The 21,273-nt window shown below is 42.4% G+C and overlaps 2 protein-coding genes across 2 annotated transcripts; one reads left to right on the top strand and one right to left on the bottom strand.

Annotated features, from left to right (window-relative positions):
• Positions 1–10,786: 10,786 nt before the first annotated feature.
• Positions 10,787–11,952, bottom strand: LOC110299237 (major allergen I polypeptide chain 1-like). The gene is made up of 3 exons (XM_021168886.2): positions 11,889–11,952; positions 11,582–11,769; positions 10,787–10,816 (listed from the first exon to the last, which is right to left on the bottom strand). Exons 1-3 carry the CDS (start codon positions 11,950–11,952, stop codon positions 10,787–10,789), a joined length of 282 nt encoding a protein of 93 aa, XP_021024545.2.
• Positions 11,953–18,579: 6,627 nt separating this feature from the next.
• Positions 18,580–20,591, top strand: LOC110287815 (secretoglobin family 2B member 2-like). Its single transcript, XM_085842465.1, has 3 exons — positions 18,580–18,640; positions 19,311–19,492; positions 20,496–20,591. Exons 1-3 carry the CDS (start codon positions 18,580–18,582, stop codon positions 20,589–20,591), a joined length of 339 nt encoding a protein of 112 aa, XP_085698591.1.
• The last annotated feature ends 682 nt before the right edge of the window (positions 20,592–21,273 follow it).

Below are 21,273 nucleotides of genomic sequence, written 5' to 3'. Positions count from 1 at the left end.
AGGTGCTCTTAGTGTTGATTTACAGTTATGCACATTTAGCTGAGCATATGAATACCTGGAAGGTGACAGGACCAGCAGCTCAATGTCCTAGGAGGCCAGCACAACAACTACTGCTTAAGAAAGTTTTCAGGTTCCGCAAATACTAGGCACTAGTATCCCTCCATGACTTCCTGACCACGAGGCAGCCCAGATACTCCATTTGTCAATTCTTGATCTTACAGCACAAGCCATTGCTGTGCTGTTCAGGAATTTCCCCCCTGGGCCCATATCTTTGAGGATTATCCCCACTTTTCCCCTATAAATTTCAGTGTCTCTGGTTTTATATGGAGGTCTTTGATCCACTTAGACTTGAGTTTTATACAAGGAGATAAGAATGGATCAATTCACTTTCTTAAACATGATAACCGCTAGTTGTGCCAGCACCATTTGTTGGAAATGCTGTCTTTTTTCCACTGGATGTGTTTAGCTTCCTTGTCAAAGATCAAGTGACCATAGGTGTGTGGGTTCATTTCTGTGTCTTCAATCTATTCCATTGATCTACCTGTCTGTCGCTGTACCAGTACTATGCAGTTTTTATCACAATTGCTCTGTAGTACAGCTTGAGGTCAGGCATGGTGATTCCCCAAGAGGTTCTTTTATTGTTGAGAATCGTTTTTCCTAGGTTTTTTGTTATTCCAGATGAATTTGCAAATTGCTCTTTCTAACTCTGTGAAGAATTGAGTTGGGATTTTGATGGGGATTGCATTGAATCTGTAGATTGCTTTCAGCAGGATTTCCATTTTGACTATATTAATCCTGCCAATCCATGAGTATCTTCTGAGATCTTCAATTTCTTTCTTCAGAGATTTGAAGTTCTTATCATAAAGATCTTTCATTTCCTTAGTTAGAGACACACCAAGGCAGTTTATATTATTTGTGACTCTTGTGAAGGGTGTTGTCTCCCTAATTTCCTTCTCATCCTGTTTATCCTTTGTGTAGAGAAAGGCCACTGATTTGTTTGAGTTATTTTTTTATCCAGCTACTGCATTTAAGTGTTTTATCAGGTTTAGGATTTTTCTGGTAGAATTTATAGAGTCACTTAGATATAGTATCATATCATTTGCAAATAGTGATATTTTGACTTCTTCCTTTCCAATATATATCCCCTTGATCTCCTTTTGTTGTCGAATTGCTCTGGCTAGGACTTCAAGTACTATACTGAATAGGTAGGGAGAAAGTGGGCAGCATTTTCTAGTCCCTGATTTAATGACATTGCTTCGAGTTTATCTCCATTTAGTTTTATGTTGGCTACTGGTTTGCTGTATATTGCTTTTATTATGTTTAGGTATGGCCCTTGAATTCCTGATATTTCCATGACTTTTATCATGAAGGGGTGTTGAATTTTGTCAAATGCTTTCTCAGGATCTAACTAGATGATCATGTGTTTTTTGTCTTTGAGTTTTTTATATAGAGGATTACGTTGATGGATTTCCGTATATTAAACCATCGCTGCATCCCTAGAATGAAGCCTGCTTAGTCATGACGAATGAACGTTTTGATGTGTTCTTGGATTCAGTTCGCAAGAATTTTATTGAGTATTTTTGCATCACTGTTCATAAGGGAAACTGGTCTGAAGTTCTCTTTCTTTGTTGGCTCTTTGCTTGGTTTAGGTATAAGAGTAATTGTGGCTCCATAGAATGAATTGGGTAGAGTACCTTCTGTTTCTATTTTGTGGAATAGTTTGAGGAGTGTTGGAATTAGGTCTTCTTTGAAGGTCTGATAGAACTCTGCAATAAACCCATCTGGTCCTGGGCTTTTTTTTTTTTTTTTTTTTTTTTTTTGTCGTTGGGAGACTATTAACGAGTGCTTCTATTACTTTAGGGGAAATGGGACTGTTGAGATCATTAATCTGATCCTGATTTAACTTTGGTAGCTGGTATCTCTCTAGGAAGTTGTCCATTTCTTCCAGGTTTTCCGGTTTTGTTGAGTTATAGCCTTTTGTAGTAGGATTTGATGATGTTTTGGATTTCCTTATGTTCTGTTGTTATGGCTCCTTTTTCATTTCTGATTTTGTTAATAAGGTACTGATCCTGTGCCCTCTTGTTAGTTTGGCTAAGGGTTTATCTTTCTTGTTGATTTTTTCCAAGAACCAGCTCCTGGTTTGGTTGATTCTTTGAATAGTTCTTTTTGTTTCCACTCGGTTGAATTCAACCCTAAGTTTTATTATTACCTGCCATCTACTCTTCTTGCGTGAATTTGCTTCCTTTCTTTTTAGAGCTTCTAAGTGTGATGCTAGTGTATGCTCTCTCTATATTCTTTTTGGTGACATTCAGAGCTATGAGTTTTTTTCTTAGAAATGCTTACAGTGTGTCCCATAAGTTTGGGTACATTGTGGCTTTATTTTCTTTAATTCTAAAAAGTCTTTAATGTCTTTCTTTATTTCTTCCTTGACCATGTTATCATTGGGTAGAGTGTTGATCAGTTTCCCCTTGAATGTTGGCTTTCTATTATTTATGTTGTTATTGTAGATCAGCGTTAGTCTGTGGTGATCTGATAGGATACATGGGATAATTTTATTATTTTTGTATTTGTTGAGGCCTGTTTTTTTGACTGATAATGTGGTTAGTTTTGGAGGAGGTACCATGAGGTGCTGAAAAGAAGGTATATCCTTTTGTTTTAGGATAAAGTGTTCTGTAGATATCTGTTAAATCAATTTCTTTCATAACTTTTGTTAATTTCAATATGTGTCTGTTTACTTTCTGTTTCCAGGATCTGTCCATTGATGAGAGTCGGGTATTGAAGTCTCCCACTATTATTGTGTGAGGTGCAATGTGTTCTTTGAGATTTACTAAAGTTTCTTTAATGAATGTGGTTGCCCTCGAATTTGGAGCATAGATATTCATAATTGAGAGTTCATCTTGGTAGATTTACCTTTGATGAATGTGAAGTGCCCCTCCTTCTCTTTTTCAATAACTTTGGGTTGGAAGTCAATTTTCTTCGGTATTAGAATGGCTACTGCAAGTTGTTTCTTTGGACCATTTGCTTGGAAAATTGTTTTCCAGCCTTTCACTCTGAGGTAGTGTCTTTCTTTTTCCCTGACGTGGGTTTTTCTGTAAGTAGCAAAATGTTGGGTCCTGTTTGTGTGGCCAGTCTGTTAGTCTATGTCTTTTTTTTGGGGGGGGGGAGGGAGTGAGTTCATTGATATTAAGAGATATTAAGGAAAAGTAATTGTTGCTTCCTTTTATTTTTGTTGTAAGAGTTGGGATTCTAGTCTTGCAGCTGTCTTCATTTAGGTTTGTTGAAGGATTACTTTCTCGCTTTTTCTAGGGTGTAGTTTCTGTCCTTGTGTTGGTGTTTTCCCTTCATTATCCTTTGAAAGACTGGATTCGTAGAAAGATATTGTGTGATGTTGGTTTTATCATGGAATACCTTGGTTTCTCCATCTATGGTAATTGAGAGTTTTGCTGTGTATATTAGCCTGGGCTGGCATTTGTGTTCTCTTAGGGTCTGTATAACATCTGTCCAGGATCTTCTGGCTTTCATAGTCTCTGGTGAGAATTCTGGTGTAATTTAAATAGGCCTGCCTTTATATGTTACTTGACCTTTTCCCCTTATTGCTTTTAATATTCTGTCTTTATTTAGTGCATTTGTTGCTCTCATTATTATGTGTCAGGAGGAATTTCTTTTCTGGTCCAGTCTATTTGGATTTCTGTAGGCTTCTTATATGTTCATGGGCATCTCTTTCTTTAGGTTTGGGAAGTTTTCTTCTATAATTTTGTTGAAGATATTTGCTGGCTCTTTAAGTTTAAAGTCTTCATTCTCATCTACTCCTATTATCTGTAGGTTTGGTCTTCTCATTGTGTCCAGGATTTTCTTGATGTTTTGAGTTAGGATCTTTTCTGCATTTTGCATTTTCCTTGATTGTTGTGCCTCTGTTCTCTATGGAATCTTCTGCACCTGAGATTCTCTCTTCCATCTCTTGTATTCTATTGCTGATGCTCACATCTATGGTTCCTGATTTCTTTCCTAGGGGTTCTATCTCCAGAGTTGTCTCCCTTTGGGTTTTCTTTATTGTTTCTACTCCCTTTTTAGGTCTTGGATGGTTTTGTTCAATTCCATCACCTGTTTGGTTGTGTTTTCCTGTAATTCTTTAAGGGATTTTTGTGCTTCCTCTTTAAGGACTTCTACCTACTTAGCAGTGTTTTCCTGTTATTCTTTAAGGGATTTTTGTGCTTCCTTTTTAAAGCCTTCTGCCTGTTTAGCTGTGTTCTCCTGTATTTCTTTAAGTGAGTTATTAATTTCCTTCTTAAAATCCTCTACCAGCATCATGAGATATGATTTAAATCTGAATCTTGCTTTCTGGATATGTTGGAGTATCCAGTACTCGTTGTGGTGGGCATACTGGGTTCTGATGATGCCCAGTGGTCTTGTTTTCTGTTAGTAACAGTCTTACACTTGCCTTTCATCATCTGTTCATCTCTGGCATTAGTTGTTATAGCTGTCTCTGGCTGGAGCTTGTTCCTCCTGTGATTCTGTTAGCCTCTGTCAGTACTCATGGGAGTCCAACTCTCTCCTGAGTCTCAATGGTCAGAGTACTCTCTGCAGGCCACCTCTGGTCTGCCATGGAAGGTGCACAGATGTCTGGAGCTCAGATCTGATTCCTGGCTGAAGATGAGGGCCTGAAATGGGGCCTGTCCCAGAAGCTATGTTGCTTCTGCAGTCTGCAGGCTCTCCTGTGCAGACTGGTCTATGAAGGACCAGGGATACAAGATGGCTGTCTCACCTGCTCCTGTGGTCAGACACATTTTTGTGAGTCTGATTTATGCACTGGTAAAATGTGACATGCATGTGCATTAGACTCATGCAAACCATGAAGAAGAAACATTTCCCATATGCAGGAAATGTGTGAAACTAGAGATTACACTGAATCTTGTAAGCTGTTTTATCTGTCTAGACTGCTGACTCATTTGTAAATTAGGCTTTTGCAATTTTGTCTCTATTATTTTTAATTAATTTATGTTAATATATTAGTATTTTTCCTGTATTCATTTAGATGCGCCATTTGGTGGTGGGTACCTGTGGATGTCAGAAGAAGCCATCAGATTCCCTGAAACTGTAGTTACATTTGAAATAGTATATGGTGCTCTTCTAATTAAGGTCTATCAATTTTGGGATACCATTCTGGGACTTGGTGCAAGATTGAGGACTCCCTTCTTTGGAAGGCCTTTCCCTTCCTTGACCTTGTCTTGAGAATTCAAACCTCATCCATACCTCTACTTTCAGAATTACACATAGACTCGGTTAAGATTGCAAGTTTAGCTTCCTTCTGATAAGAATCCCTTCATCTAGCACCTGAGATTCCTGAAATTATTTCCCATGCTATGAGGTATTTTGTTACCTTCAACTTTTCACCACTGATCTTTTCCCATCCTCCGTGTTTCTGCCCACCCTCTCATAAACCTAAGTAAGCCTTAAATCACCCCAAGCAATGCTAATCTATCTCCTGGTATTTTTCCATTACCAAAGATACCCACAGGGCCTCAGTCTGTCACATCTGCTCCTTTTGCTCTCATGGACCAATATCAGCCTAAATACCCAAGGGCAGAGAGAGTCAAAGTCATGTATCATGTATTATGTTTTATCATGTCAACTTTATAGTAGTAGCAGGTTGTGAGCTCTCATTTGGGAGCTGGAAACCAACCCGGGTCTTCTCAAGCTGTATCTAATGCTGTAATCCATTGAGCCACCTCTTTAACTACATAAAGTGAGCCTTTTAGGGATTACTATTTTTTTTTTTTCGAGACAGGGTTTCTCTGTGTAGCCATGGCTGTCCTGGAACTCACTTTGTAGACCAGGCTGGCCTCGAACTCAGAAATCTGCCTGCCTCTGCCTCCCGAGTGCTGGGATTAAAGGCGTGCACCACCACACCCGGCTACTATTTTTTTAAGTCATGGTGCACTGTAGTTCAGGGTGGCCTCAGACCTGCCATGTAACTAAGGATGACTTTGAACTTCTGATCTTCCTGTCTTTACCTCCAAGTGCTGATTACTCAGGTGTATGCCACCATTGCAGTTTTGTGCAGTGCTCAGCATCAAAACCAGGGCCTGTGCATGCCAGGCAATCACTCTATACACATAGCTATATTTCTAGCCCAAGAGTTAAATCACACACTTATATGTTAAATATATTTATATAATAAAATATATTACAATTTATTTTATATTATAACATAACATGGTATATTTATTACAAATTATAAATGAGAGTTAAATTACATATATACACATATTAGACAGATATATAAAACTTCAGGCTTTATCTGTTCCAAAACATAAAGTAGCGTGAATGTCCATATACATTTTAGGGCTTTCCTTTCTCTGAGTGTCACCCAGCAATTCAGGGGGTTCCAGAACAACTCATCTCAATATCTGTCAATATACAGGTGGCATTTGCCATTTTCTTCAGCTTCCTGAGGATGTTGATCCATTTGTATAGCTCACTATCATGGCTACTTTTGCAAAGCTGGAAGAGGATGCATAGGGCTAAAGCCTACCCAGCAACAGAAGTAGAGCTCTAGCAATGGATTCTCTCTGGCACATAATTTTGTCTATGGAAAAAGATCTGACCCTTCTAAGGCAACTTCCAAAACATTCAAGAAAAATAATGATCTTGTAGGATGTGGCTGAAAAGTAGGAATGTAGTTAGGCTTATAAGAAGCTATTGTGGAGCACCAGGCCTTTTCCAGCTGTAACTTCAATGTTTCATGCCTCCTTGAAACTTTTCATACAAAGTCACCTCTAATGGAGCAATATTAGGAGATGGGGCATTTGGGATGTGATAAGGGTCCACTGTACCTTTCATTAGTTATTTTGTGAGTTCTTCTTTCTTCCACTCTTCTCCATCCTCTTTCTTCCACCATTTCAAACTCCTAACACTAGATGAGAGTTTTTTTTTTTTTTTGTAAAAGCAGATAGGGGAACTAGAAGGAAATAGATCCTAGAATAAAGTCAGAGGTCAGAAAGGGGGCAGCATAATCATTAAACTACATCTTGCTAATTTGGGCACTGAGTTCCTTGGGGGGCAAGTTTGATCTTTGCTGTCAGGATATCTAGTTTCATTTTGCTGTTTCAATTTTGCACCTGACTACTTAAAAGACCATGATCAACAACAATCAACCAACCACTCATCCCAGGGCCATAACATTCATATAGCCACTAAAATGTCCCGATAATTCTACATATCACAAGTAACAGAAACTATACACAGATGGCAAAATTATTCCTGTACTAAAGCATGAAGCAAATCATAGTCAGCTACTGTGGAAAATCTGAAGCCCCCCTCATATCCTACACCTGGAATTAAAACAAATCCAGATTCCCATAATATTTCTGTATTTTTAAAAAAGAAACCAAAATTCCAAAATTCTCACCACATTTCCTGTATCTGTTTCATGCCAGTAATTGTGATGAGTTTAGCAGGTTATTGTAAACAGAGACATTTCCACTGAAATAAGCACTTTTTTGGTTTACTTACTAAGGTTTTCAGAAGACTTCTCCTAATCAATTCAAATCTTTATGAGTTTTGATGGCATCCAAAGTTTTTCATTTCCTGAAAAAATATAAATAAATTTCTGCCCCCAGTGCAAAAATTTTGTGGAATTTCATTCTGATGTTACCACATCCTTCCTGTATATAGGATGATTTTATTCCACAGTCTTGTCTATAACGCATTGTCTCTTGGATGTTGTTGTTCCTTTCTCATCAGCATTAAAAAATGTAAAGTTAGTGTAGCACTATTTATTTTATGCCCAGGGACAGAATACCTTTTCAGAAAGGAAAGAGCAGAATGAATCCTTTTGTTTTCTCATTTAACCATTTTTTTGTCTCTCAGACACCCATTTCCACCAGCAATTTTTCCAGTTGCACAATCATTCCCTCAATCTTTCTTGACACAGGTTTAGGACGACGAAAAAGAACAAACAGAAAATCCTATTTGGGAGTTGATTGGGAGATACTCTAGTAGTTGTGGCTGCAATAAAGTTTTAGTGCTATCTTGAAAAAAAAATCCATCCCTTTATCCCTTCATCCCCTGCTTTTTTCTCTACTGAATTTGAAATCACATTCCCATGCTGCCTTAGCTCCATGGTGGGCCTAACTTTTCTTTTTTATTTTATGGGTTCTACTTTATTTTACTCTTTTCCCCTCATCTTCCTCCACTGTTTCAACCCCACAATACTAGAGTCAAGAAAAAAAAGGTGAGAGAAAAGAAGACATCCCCAAATAAAGTCAGGGGTTTAAATGGGATGATATATTTTGTCTGCTTCCTCCTGATTGGGTGTGTCTAGTTCCTTGAAGCAAGTTTTTCCTTGTGGGAGAAGTTTGAGCTCCTACTATGTTTCCTGGTCTTATACACTCCTTTGTGCCAAGTGAGTATTCTTTGTGGACACTAGGTTCACACTAGGTTCATAACACTGATAAAATTGTAGTGAGTTTGCTCAAGATATTATAAGAGATGCTGAAGAAGGGAATGAGTGCCTTTAATCCAAGCACTCATGAGACAAACACATGTGAATCCTAGTGAGTTCAAGGCCAGCATGGTCTACACAGCAAGTTCTAGGCTAGCCAGGACAAAATAGTGAAAATATCTCAAAAGAAGAGAGTAAAGGAGAGAAAAAAGAATGGAAGAAAAGAGTAGGAAGAACAGGAAGAACAGGAGGAGGAGGAAGAAGAAGGGGGAGGAGGAGAAGGAAGAAGAGGAAGAAAGAGGAGGAAGAAAGAGGAGGAAGAGGAAGAAGAAATTTAAATGAGTGGGTTGTAGTGGTACATTTCTTAAATCGTAGAACAAAGGGGCAGAAGCAGGCAGCTCTTTCCACTTTTGAGCACAACATAGAATATTTAGTGAGTTCCTGTCTCAAGCAAATCAAAGATTAGAATGGAAAACATCAAATAACATCAGGAATGAAGGCAAGAACATCACTTCCATCCCAATAGTCAAAGAATCACAAGTGAAGATAAACACCTTTCTATGATGGAAACGAACACTGGCTAATCAAGTGCATTAGGACTATATTTCTCTAGTGTTAAATTCTTTCAATGAACGGAGTAAGGAAGCTTTCTTCTTAACTGTCTCAGGGAGACAAGAGTTACCTCACCCAACAATAAACTCATTTGCAGATGAATACCCTACATGAAAGTATACATGAAAAACCTGTTAGCATTTTAGAAAATCCCAGCTAACCAAGTAGAGCTGTGCACCAGATGGAGAAACTCTGTTTTTTTTTTTTTTTTTTTTTTTTAATCTGTAGAGAGAAGCATGGTAGAATAGCCTCCTCTGGCTTATATGTGTAGTGAGGAGTGTTAGGTCACAGCATTTTCATAGTCCCTAGAGCACCCTTAGCTCCCAGAAGGCAGGATATCTCCCTCAGAAGCAATCTCTGGCTAGACAAGGGTGAGTTGGAGGCCTGGGTCACAGACATCAGGCCTCAGTGTATGCAAGATGGCCTCCTAATGTACTGTTTGGTTTGAATCTGGTTCCTGTGCTGGAAACTTAGTTTCCATCATTGGGTCTCAAGATATGATGTGATGGAGAAGCAGGACACAACTGAAAGGTGATCAGGTCTCTGGGGTGTTGCCATGGGAAGGAACACATGTTATAGACTGGCTGAGTACTGGAGACAACCCACACACTGACTTGGCCATGAGATTAGTTCTATTTTCAGTCTCTCTGCTGGTGAGGGGATCCTCAACAGAGGCTAAAAAATGAGGCTGCAGGGCTGTGGACCTGCAGCCTTCAAAATGTTTAGTTTTTCTTTATAAAGATTCAGCCATAGCTATCTTATTCCAGCCTTATGAAAAAGAATAATACACTTTACTGTATTTAGAGCATACTCTATAATTAGAAAGTCTGCACCTGTTGGGCCTTCCATGAGCCTCTGCATCATGAGGAACCTATATATATTCTTCTCCCTATGCCTGGTATGTGAGCCTCGGACCCATGTAAGGAATGGCTCATTGATGGAGCAGTAAGGCACATGGCCTTAGGACTGGCCACTGGGCAAATATTTGGTGACTGGTGTGGGAAAGGACTTCCTGCCATGTCCACAGAGCAGAGATGCAGGACAGGTCCTAAAACCTAGGACCCTGGATCCTCACTCCATGTAACACCCAGTGGGGAAGTAACTGAGTTCAGAACTGGGTAGTTGATATTAGGATAAACTGAGTTCTGGTTCCTGCCAGGTCCCATACTGATTTCCAGGCTGAACTTCTCTTCGCTGTGAGGGGCAGGAAGCCTCACAACAGCCTTCAAAGTTGGTACTTTTATTTTTGTCTTCTAGATTTGACACATTGTGATGCACAGACACTGCCCAACTTGCTCATGTATGAAACAATGAGAAGGAGGGCCAGATTCTGCAATTTAGAGCCTGTTTGGACCTCAAGAGACCCTTGGTGTCACTGGCCCTACTCAGTTCCATGTTGCTGGGGAGTTCATATATGTGCCCTGTGGACCCTGTCCCATGAAGGTGAGAGATACTCTGGTGTAGTGACTATTGTCTCTTAGCATTCTCTAATGCATTTTGGCAGCTCCACAATTGAGCGGTGGTACTTCAAAGTCCCACAGGTTGTCCCTGCAGTATCCTTCAACCTAATCACACCAAACCTTGAATAAAAAAAAAATCCAGGGTCCCTGTGAATTGCAAGGCTTTTATTGTTGGATTCCTGTTCTTAGACACCTGAGAGAAGGGGTAGGGCTTGCTGCATCTATGCAGGTAATCATACAAGTGGCTTCCTTGAGAGCAAAGATGTAGCCATCAACATGACGGACTGGCTTCTATTTTTTCCTGCAAACAGAGAGCCAAGTGAGGAATCAGTGGTAATGGAGACCTTATGCTCCACTGCCCATCCATGGATACACCTCCTAGAAGGACCTTTAGCTGGTTTGCAATTGCTCTTGTGTCTGACAAGGACCTCTTGAGACAAGCTTTGTAAAGAGCCTCCAGTCCAGTCAAATTGGAAGAGTCACCTTGTGAGACACCATAGGTACAAGTGGGACAGAATGGGGAGGAGCTGAAAGGCCTCCATGTGAGCCTGTTGGAATCTGGGGACCCACAAGGGAACTGACTCCTGTCACATGATGATGATGTCCCTCAGATATCTGCAGCTAAAGGCAATGACTTATCCCACCAGTTCTAAGACCAACAGGGGCTTCAATTTAATTCTACCCTTGAATGTCCCAGGCCTGGATTCCACAGAACAGTCTTGAAAGTGCTGAGAACAGGAAAACAGATGAATATTTTTAGGCTGTAGTGGTAGGCTTGAAAATTTAGGATAAAAGACCCAGGATGAAGAGGGTTCTAGGTTTCAAGCTTGTGCAGCTAGACTCGGGAGGCTGTCAGGAAGGCTGATGGAGGCCAAACTCGGCAGGGATCTAGTGTGGCTTGGCTGAGATGAGCATCCAGGCCCAGCTCAGGCAGCCTGAGAGTCCCTTTGTGCCCCATCCTCCTGACATCCTCAATCAGGTGTGTCACATTTCTGGATTCTCAGAGAAGCTTCAATGGTGGGTAGGGGTACAATTCCTGCCCCTAACCAGACACATAGAGACTCACGATGAAAGCAGCCGCATGTTCCTTGTTTTCCTGCGTCAATGTCCTATCGACACATTTCTTGAGTTTTTCAGTATTTTCCAGTGTTTCAGGGTCATCTTTGTATTTTTCCACATACTTAACATACTCTTCTGGGGTCCCGAAAAGAAATAGTTGAACATCCTCTTTTATAGCTGGACAAATGCCACAATCTGGAACACAAAGACAAGGTGATCCTCGATTGAAAGACCTACATCAGTATATCCCAGAGGATAGAGGGTGTGACAGCCTGGAGAGCTTGTATCCCTGACCCCACCACAGTAATACCCACCTCCTCCTGAAGTTAGGAGGAGCAGGGTAGCCCCGAGGATCACCAGAGCACCAGTGAGCTTCATGGTAATGTTGGCAGGTACTCCTACCCAGCTTGGTCCCATTTTATAACTGCCCTGGTCCGCTCAGTGGGCAGGGAGGGGCCAGTGTCTGAGCCTCTCCAGGCCCCTACCAGGACACATTTTGAAACTTCCTGGGGGTGTGTGTTTGAGTTATTTGGAGATATGTATTTTGGCAAGATCCTGGTCAATATCCTGTCTCAGCTTGTTTCCCTTCTTAGTGATCTTCTTAAGGTCACTTGTCATTTGACAGCCAAAGGAATAGTATGACTAGGGAAAGGGTCAAATGGTCTCTAATCAGACCTCCAGAGTGAGACCTGTGTCCCCCGTCACACTGGAAACCTCAGTGTTTAATTAAGAATCTTACTCACAGTCAGTGTCTAGACAAGGCAGACTTCAGACCACTGGCCATGTGACCCCTGCCTTGTCTTTGACCTGACCCTATCTTCCATGTGCTTCATGGGTTCCATTGAACCAGTCTCTTCAACCCAAGCTTCTCCAGCTGTTGGAGGCATCCTTCAACTTGATCCTTATGTTGTTGGGGGTTGTTTTTTTGAGATAGGGTCTCTACGCAAGGTCCAGGCTGTCCCAGAACAATGTAGGCCAGGTTAGCCTTGAACTCACAGAGATCTTTGTTCCTGTATCCCATGTGCATGCTGGAGTTAAAGACAAGCACTGCCATATCTGCCTAAACCTGACCTCTTCAAGCACTGGTTAAGGATTCTTTGTTTTTGTTTTTGTTTTGTTTTATTTTTTGAGACAATGATCTTGCTCAAGTTAAATGTGTGTGTGTGTGTCTGTGTATGTGTGTGTAAGTGTGTATATGTGTGTTTGTGTATGTGTGGTGGATCCATCTTTCCTTGGGGCTGTTGGCAAGCAGTGTTAGCAATGCTTGGGTATGTTGTCTCACACCTTTGATATCAGCTCTTAGGAGGCAGAGGCTGTCCTATCTCTGTGTGTGACATGTCAGCCTGGTCTACTCACAGTGTTTCAGGTCAGCGAGAATTATACTGGAGATATTGTTAATAACAATTAGTAGTGTGTTCATGAATTTCACACTGCAAGTGTCCCCTTCTATTGATTTTTCTCATAAATAAGGAAAGATTGGAGGGACCTGACCCCCTAATTAACTACTGCCAAAGTTTGCTACACTGCACTAGCTACTTTGGCTATTGATCAACAAGCCAGCATGACCACCATTTTCAATTCACCACAGCTACCTAGGAAAAACTAGAGTCAAATTTCATCTGGTTACCGAAGCTCCTGAAAGCTCAGTGTCACTCCATCTATATCAGAGTGTCTAGCTGAGTTTTGCTCCCACAAACTTCCAAATTATCCATCAAACATCTCTTCCAGCATAAGGGGATGCATCCCCCACTGCAGGGGCACAGTAGAAGGACTACTATGAAGGGTGCAAAGAGGCAAGGCTGTGGTCCCACCTGTGGAAGCAGACTGCTTAGGCCCATTCACTCAGCCAGTAGACACACTGGAGCTGTCCCCATGACATCACCATTTTAAGCCTCATGAAAGGCTTCTCTTGAGATGGAATTTTTTCTACTTTCAAAAGTGTGGGTTGTACAGACAGTGATGGAGGAGGCTGAAGACAGCAGAGCAAAGCCTGAGGCAGGGATGTGACAGCTGAGGGGTCAGTAGGTTGAGCTGTGCAATAGGCCAAGCTACTTGCTGCCTGTGGTAGTTCAAGGACTTGACAGGTGAAGGGCAGGAGACAGAGGGGTCATGGAATGAAGAGAGGGCAGAGGCAGACTCTGAGGAAGGATAAAAGGGATTCAGAAGATAGAAACTTTAGGTGCTGCTTACCAGAAGAGTTCTAGAGAGCTGTTGAGTTTTTGGAGACTCCAAAAGAGTCTAGAGCCACCTCAATGTTGAGTGCTAAGGGCCTGGTTTCCTGTCCATGGTGTGGAGGAGGCTTCAGCACAGGTAGGCTTCTGGGTCCCATGCTAGTGTGAGGACTGCTCACCAGAGGGTACCACTGCTTCCTCTACCACCTGCCAGCTGTTGGGGTTGATCTCCTGCTGCTGTTTATTCAAATGCTAAGTACTGTACCCCATTATCTGGACTCCCCCATCATCTGATTATTTGGTAATGTGGTAAACAAATTCTCACATACAGCAAATGTTGCTTTGTAAAATCTACTCATCTTATTCTCTGTCTGGTTACAAAACTGTGGCTGCCAGCTAATACCGGAGAAAGGAGGGGTATTCTGGGCTTTTTCTACTGGCCTGGGAGGGTCACATGTAGGGATCAGAAGGCAAGAGAAGAGGAGATGAGAAGAAAGAAGATGGAGAGAGGGGAAGGCTGCCATCAGGCCTGATGGCTCAGGAGCACGTGACCAGGATCACTGGACCATGTGGACAGGCTGATGGAGCAGAAATAACCCTGGGTGACACTTGAACAGCAAGTAACATGGGGACTATTGATTGGATGTAAATTATATAGTATAGAACCTGCCCGATCTAGCTTTATAGCTCTTCAAATAATATACCAATCTTTGTGTCTTTCATAGAGGCTTGCTAAAATATGTATTTCAATGACAGCCAGCTTCTGCTCACTCTTACCAAACATGGAGGGCCAAGATGAGGTGGAAGCCAGCTCCAGAGAGAATCCCCCTACTGGAGTGCAATTTCTATCTTTTTGATTAAGAGGATTCCAGAGAGGTAACTGGGGCACACTTGCCTCAGCTTCCTACAAGTGGGGATCACGGGTAGCAGGCACCATGTCTACATCTCATTTCCATGGATTTTGCCGGTCACCTGACTGCTCTGTGTATGCCTGAACCTGGAATTTACCATTTAACTAGCATGTTTGTCATTTGCAGAGACACCAAAGGTATGACACCATTTCTCCTTAAGTGTCACCCAAGGGAAAAGGAGGGCCTTCATGTGCTCTGCCCTCAGTGCCTAAAACACTTTTTCTTCACCTGCCTGGGAAATTTGCCACCTAAGTCTCTAGAGTGTTTCAAAAACCAACATGTCTGATCGAAATCTCCCTATGCTTTTAACATGTGTGAGTCATATCCCAAACTCCCCCATTGAGCCTTGTTCCATGGTGTGTGGCAGTGCTGATCAGTGTATGGTGGATTCTTGAGAAACAGGGTGGAGCCTCTGCTTTCTGTCTTCCACAATCCCCTATTGCCCCTTTGCTGTGTACCCTGTGTTCAGATAGCACCAGTCCATGGCTACCTGAGGTTGCCCAATCCTTGACTTTCAAGATTCCAGACCATGAAGCAAATTAACCTCTTTCCCATATACATTACCTAGTCTTGGGTCTTTTGTCATAGTAACACAACACAGATTATAACCCTGCAGGGCACATGGATCCCTTGTTTATAAGAACACACCTGACCTCCACCATAGCAAAGGCTGTAAACCTGACTTCCTCTTCCCTAGCTCCTCTTGCATTGGCTGCATTTTGGTGTTCTTTAGATGACTGAAGGCTCAGGAAAGCAAGGCCTTCCTCTCTTCCAGGGTCAACACCCATAGGTCTTCACATATGCTCATTAGACTGGCTGAAGGGTTAACTCACTTCTCTCAAGTCTATGAACAAGGTTCTTCTTAAAACATGCAACACTATCTTCCCATATAACTTAGGCTTGCCTTAACCCCTCCCCTTCCCATGCCTATGTTATATAAGTGTTTTTATTTATGTAATTTGGCAGGTAGTTAATTTTCAAAGTAAAGATCGTAAGTGTTTTGATAAGGCACAATTATGTAGTTTGTTTAAAAAGGCACTTGGCTGTCACTTTCTTTACAGCAGCTGGTGACACAGTGAAGTTTGCTAAAGACTTAGAGAGGCCTAAGCCTTTGACTTTTACTGGTTAGCTGAGCCAAACAGGATTTACCTCCTGTAACTGTTTGGATAATTAGGTGCCAAGTAGTGAGATCTAATTGTGAGCTCTCTGCTGAGTCCACTGGTCATTGTTTTTATGACCTTGCATATCTGGATGGATGCAGAGGCCTGTAGAATGTTCCCATTGGAGGCTTTTCTCTTCTGTACAGGGTTGGGAATGGAGACAAGGGCATTGTGTGGTTGAGCAAGTGTCTACTGCTGGGTGACCCTCCACTACTCTGCTTTTGGTCATGGTGTCTTATCACAGCACCAGTAATCTTAACAAGACACATGGCCAACATATGTGTACGCATAATGTGGTGAGGTACAGACAGTGAGGTGCCTTCTGTTGCTCTCTACCATATAGATGTGTATACACATTATATGTGTATTTGTACATATATATATATATATATGTATATATATGCATATGTAGGTGCTTATTTGACATTTCATTTAGTTTAATTTTATGTGTATGGGGATTGTGCCTGTATGAGTGTCTTATGCAGTCATGTATGCATTCCCTGTGGAGGTCACAGGAGAGCACTGGATTATCTGGAAATGGAGTTTGAGATGGTTGTTAGCTGCCATGTGGGTGCTGGGAAGTGAATCTGGGTCCTCTTTACAACTGAGACTACCTTATATTTTTTGATGCAGGGCCTCTTAATAAGCTTGAAGCTTGCTAATTTTGCTAGATGGACTGGTCAGTGAGCCCTGGGTGGGCTCTCTGGAGCTGGCATTATGAGAGGGAACTTTGTGACTATCTGTCTTCACAGGTTCTGAGGGCTGAAACTTATGGAGTCAAGTGGGCCCACTGAGCAAGTGCTTAAGTGAATGGCCTGTCCTTCAAGCCCACCCTGCTGATTTCTTGAGAACATGTAGCTCACAGTGAAGGAATGAAAGGAGGTCAACTCCCAGGAGAAACATTTACAGATCCTCAGGAATTCTTCTGTGAGAATTAAAAACACTGACATTCATTCATGTTCATTTATCTGCCATGCAACTGCTCACACCAGCATGGGTTTATAGATTATTTCATAATCATAGTACAATTCAATATCATGTTATTTAGTTTGTTATTCAAACTCTTTGATATTCATCTGTTAAGAACTTGTTTATGCTTCCTCATGCCAGTTTCCATAGATATTTATAGGCATGTGTTCATGTGTTTGTGTGGTTGTGTGTGTGTGTATCTGTGTATGGGAAGAGGTGCTAAGAATTGTGTGTGTGAGCATGTGAAAGTCTGATGACCATTTGGAGGAGCTATTGCTCTTCTTCTACCAGGTGGGTTCTGGAATTTGAACTCAGATCTTCACCTTCAATCACTGCACCTTTAATCACTGAGCTATGTCAACAGCCTTCTGCCTAATTTTCTGAGACCAGGTCTCTTATTGAACACGTGGGTTTAGATGTGCATGCCAGCATTTTCACGGGTCCTGGGGATCTGAACCCAGGCTGTTATGGTTGCAATTTGCATACTTATCCATCTCTTTGGCTGCCCCTGTTTATATGTGTCGTGCTATGGAATAATGCAAGGGGTTTACATGCTAAAAAACAATAGTTCCCATTGTTGTAGGCAACTAGTGAAAAAATGCCGGGTTAGAAGTACCATTTCCGCTCAAGCTTTGAAGAGACACAGTCCATCATGGTGAGTTAGGCACAGTGAAGGAACTTGGGTGGTTGATCACATCTACAACCAGGAAGCAGAGAGGCATAGATACTTGTGCTCAGTTTGTTTTCCTCTTTGCACCCATTCTATGACCATAGTCCATGATGCCACATGAAAGTCAGTCTACCCACATCAATTGACCAAGCCTAAAAACTCCCACACAGAGCTTTGTTTCCATGATATCCCTCAGCCTAGCCAGGATGATCATCAGTTTAACCATCACACACTTCAAGCAGAATGAGCTTGAATTTGATAGCTTCCTGTCTGGAGAAACAAGTAGTACAAAATCCAGCTGATAATCTTGTTTGTGCTAAAAATTTCTTCCTTAGTTTAAGTAGGTTGATCTGAACTTGTGACCATCACCACATACAACACTGCCTGTGGCCTGTTGAGCAGTGTAGTTTACAGCCAGGCAGTCCAGAGTAGCCTGTGGGGTTGTGGACAACAGAGTTCATGTACTGGGGTGAATCCCTCACTCTACCACCCACTGCTCTCACCACATGGACTGTACAGTTCAAACCTCTTAGAGACATGGTTACAGACAGAATTGAGAGAGGAGAATCTGTGCAGGACAACAGGAATGAGCTACCTTGGAGTGAAGCAGAATTTGTGGTACAAAACCATCATCATCTCCTGAGGATACCCAAATGGCCAAAGAGCTGGGGGCTACCATGGCTGAGAATCAAGAGAAGTAGATGGTGCCTCCATGTCCTGAGTCTTCCAATCCAAAGGTCTTAGAAGCTTGGATGATTGGAGCAAAAAGTGGTGAGAAGTGTGACCAGGAAGCAGAGGTGACAAGTGGAACAGGACCACAGGGCATTTGGCTCAGCACTCAGCTCTGCTTACAAAGGTCAGCTCTAACTCTTTTGGCAAGGAACAAACAATTTTTCTCCAGAAAATGAGAACATCAGGACATCTCAGGCTGTTTGTTCTTCAGATTGGGCAGGGCTCCCATACTCACTCCCCTATATCAAGTATTCACAGATGCTAGGTTCTTGTACAAAATGTATCTGGAGCTCCTGCAGCCAGAGTTGGGGGTGGGCGTGGCTGGGCTCAGGGCTATAATGGTTTATATGGAAGAGGATTTGCTTTGAGGAGAGCATTTCGCACTCTCCACCATGAAGGGGGCACTTCTTCTGCTGGCCTTGCTGGTGACTGGAGAGCTGGGCTTCCAGACAAGTGAGAATGGGACCCTCGCTCATCCCATTTCAGTCCATGTAGATCTCTAAGTGGGGCATGAGACAGACCTAGGGATCCTTGGGAGTCCACTAGCAAGCAGCTGCAGAAGATGGTTGATGCTTTCTGCTCTGGGTTATAACAGTTGAAGTGGGTGGGACAGGGAGACTGAGGTGTGCTGGTGATGATATCCATGTTGAAGGGACCTTAGATGCACAGTTGAAGCTGAGGCAAATGTGAGGCTTACCTGAAGGTCAGATATGGGCTTGTCCATTCATATATCTTTTTTCTTCTAGAAGTGTGTGTCTCATGGAAACCATGTTGTATTTGGGAGGCTGCAGCCTTTGGGAGAGTGGGTCTTTGGGCAAGGTCAGTTAAGACACTTGTAGATGAGGCAAGGCTTTCTCTCTCTGTCTGTCTCTCTCTGTCTCTGTCTGTCTCTGTCTCTTGTCTCTCTGTCTCTCTCCTTCCATAATGTTGTAGGCATTCACTTTTACATTTATGAGTACATTGTAGCTGTCTTAATGCACACCAGAGGAGGGGGATCAGATTCCATTACAGACTGTTTGAGGCCAGGAATTGAAGACTGGACCTCTGCATCTTAACCAATGATCCATCTCTCCATTTCCCAGGCTGTGATCTTTTAACAATGTTTTCCTGTCTGTGTTTGCAGCGGAAGCATGCATACCTTTCTTTGGCGTCTATTTGGGTATTCTCTCTGGATACAGGATTTGGTTACATAAGGAACTTGCTGCATTTCATCCTACTGCGGAGGAAAAGAAGGCTTTTGAAAAAATCCAGGACTGCTATGAGGAGGAAGGACTAAAAGCTAAAACTGAAGATATGAAATTTATGGTAGTGCCCTCCCTACTTTCACTTGCCCATACAGCAAATTTTAGAAGGCTGTGTACAAATGATCAGTGCAGCCATTAATATGTGTCAGGTGACCATCAACAGAAACTCAAACCCTTCCTTACCATAGCACAGGTCAAAACAGCAAGGCAAGTATACATCCAGCTTATTCTAGGCATATTCCTGGAATTAACTCCCAAATGCTCGGTAAACATGGTGTCCTCACCCACAGTAGGATCAGTGGAGTCCTTGGTCTGGCCTCTGCACAGGTTTGGAACTTCCAGCTCTACTCTAAGATGCTTGAAATTTCTGTCTACTGGCCAATGTCCTTTATGGAACCTCCCTTGACTCTACTCCCCTGCCTCAGAGGGTTCCTCGTCTACTGGCATCATCTGAGCTATATCCAAATCCTCCCTCCATGGCTGAAATCCCATCCCCATCCCCAGGCAGTGTCTGCAGCTGCTTATCACAGCTGTTTCCTGTTGTCTCTTCTTTCAAGCATAAATGGACTGCAGCCATGTATATTTTGAAAAGTGCAGCTCTCACCTTGTTTCCCAAAGTACTCTTAGTTTTAGTGTGAGGTCCTGCAAAACCACAATCCTATTCAAAAAGGAATTTCTTCTAAAAAGTGTACAAGGGGGAAGTATTTTTAACATGGACATAGAGCCAATGTGCCTGGAAAGACGTTCTCAGTTATGGCAGACATCACCAAACTCACACTCAGCTATCTTGTCCCTATTTAGACGAAGCCCCCATCATGCCTTCTAGAACCTTCTCCCCTTCTTCCCTGCCTGGCTATGGTGCCTTTCAGGTTTCCTCATGAAGGTTGTGGGTGGGCTCCAGTTCCCTTGAGGGAGAGTCTGTTGCTGGAGACCTGAATCACTGCATGGGATTTTCTTTCCTGTGGATGAGGAGCAGTCTCTTTGTGGGTGGATGGGGAGCCTTGCTGAGGTCTTGCACCTTGCCTGTAGCCATCTCACTCCCTGTCTGTCTCTTTGTTTTCCAGACAACTATACTCTTCAGCTCAGAATGCAGGTCATACTATACCAAAGAAGGCTTCATGAAAATTCTGGATACGTTTCCCAAGAAATTAACCCATTAGAAGTTAATGGGTTATACGCAACCCATCTTTGCAATGTGTCTGATCTGAGTGCCATCTTGCTGACCCTTCTTTCTCTCTTTAAGTTGGATTTCTGACACCCGTGCCTTCATTCTTTAGTCTCTTAGGCTGATTCTAATAAATGCCTGCAGCTCTGTTCAGTGTCCCATGTCTATGTGCTGTACTGGAATTGTGGGAGGTCTTCAGAGGATCGGAGAGACAGTGAGAGAAATGATTTCTGAAGTCACCGAGGTCAGGGTGACTGCCCCTGACTGCCAGTTGTTGCTTAGAGAGTCATTGCAGCCTTCTTGTTTTTGTTGATATGTAGACCAGGCTGCCCTGGAATTCACAAAGATCCATGTGTCTCTTCCTCCTGAGTTCTGGGATTATAGGTGTGATCTCCCTTGCTCAGTTTACTGCAGATGTTTGAGACTCGGGAGGCTGGGATTGTCTGAGGGCAAATAGCATGTAAGCAGCAACAGGCTTCACCAGGTTGGCTAGAAAGAAAGGAGGTGCACAGGCACTCACCTCATGTGTTGCCTCTGGCCTTTGTTAATGGACTGTGGGCTCCTTGTTTCCAGTTATAACAGGGGAGTACCTCACGGATCCCATGGGTGTGCTTCTCAGATTCTGTTGGTGTGGAACTAAGAGTCACCATTTGTCACAGCCTGGTTGACTTAGCAAG

The sequence above is a fragment of the Mus caroli genome, unplaced genomic scaffold (genome assembly GCF_978045245.1).
Source record: "Mus caroli unplaced genomic scaffold, Mus_caroli_1 scaffold_8, whole genome shotgun sequence".
In the NCBI taxonomy this organism is placed as follows: domain Eukaryota; kingdom Metazoa; phylum Chordata; class Mammalia; order Rodentia; family Muridae; genus Mus; species Mus caroli.
Note: the sequence above shows the minus strand (reverse complement) of the source record. Positions and strands in the feature narration are given on the sequence as shown.

What these genes read in the sequence shown, in the direction of transcription:
- LOC110299237 (XM_021168886.2), bottom strand. Translation starts at nt 11,952, where the DNA reads ATGAAGCTCACTGGTGCTCTGGTGATCCTCGGGGCTACCCTGCTCCTC. An exon ending in CCTCCTAACTTCAGGAGGAG is followed by an intron (nt 11,770 to 11,888) that starts GTGGGTATTACT and finishes TTTGTGTTCCAG; the next exon opens with ATTGTGGCATTTGTCCAGCT. An exon ending in AACATGCGGCTGCTTTCATC is followed by an intron (nt 10,817 to 11,581) that starts GTGAGTCTCTAT and finishes CTCTGTTTGCAG; the next exon opens with GAAAAAATAGAAGCCAGTCC.
- LOC110287815 (XM_085842465.1), top strand. Translation starts at nt 18,580, where the DNA reads ATGAAGGGGGCACTTCTTCTGCTGGCCTTGCTGGTGACTGGAGAGCTG. An exon ending in AGAGCTGGGCTTCCAGACAA is followed by an intron (nt 18,641 to 19,310) that starts GTGAGAATGGGA and finishes CTGTGTTTGCAG; the next exon opens with CGGAAGCATGCATACCTTTC. An exon ending in CTGAAGATATGAAATTTATG is followed by an intron (nt 19,493 to 20,495) that starts GTAGTGCCCTCC and finishes TTTGTTTTCCAG; the next exon opens with ACAACTATACTCTTCAGCTC.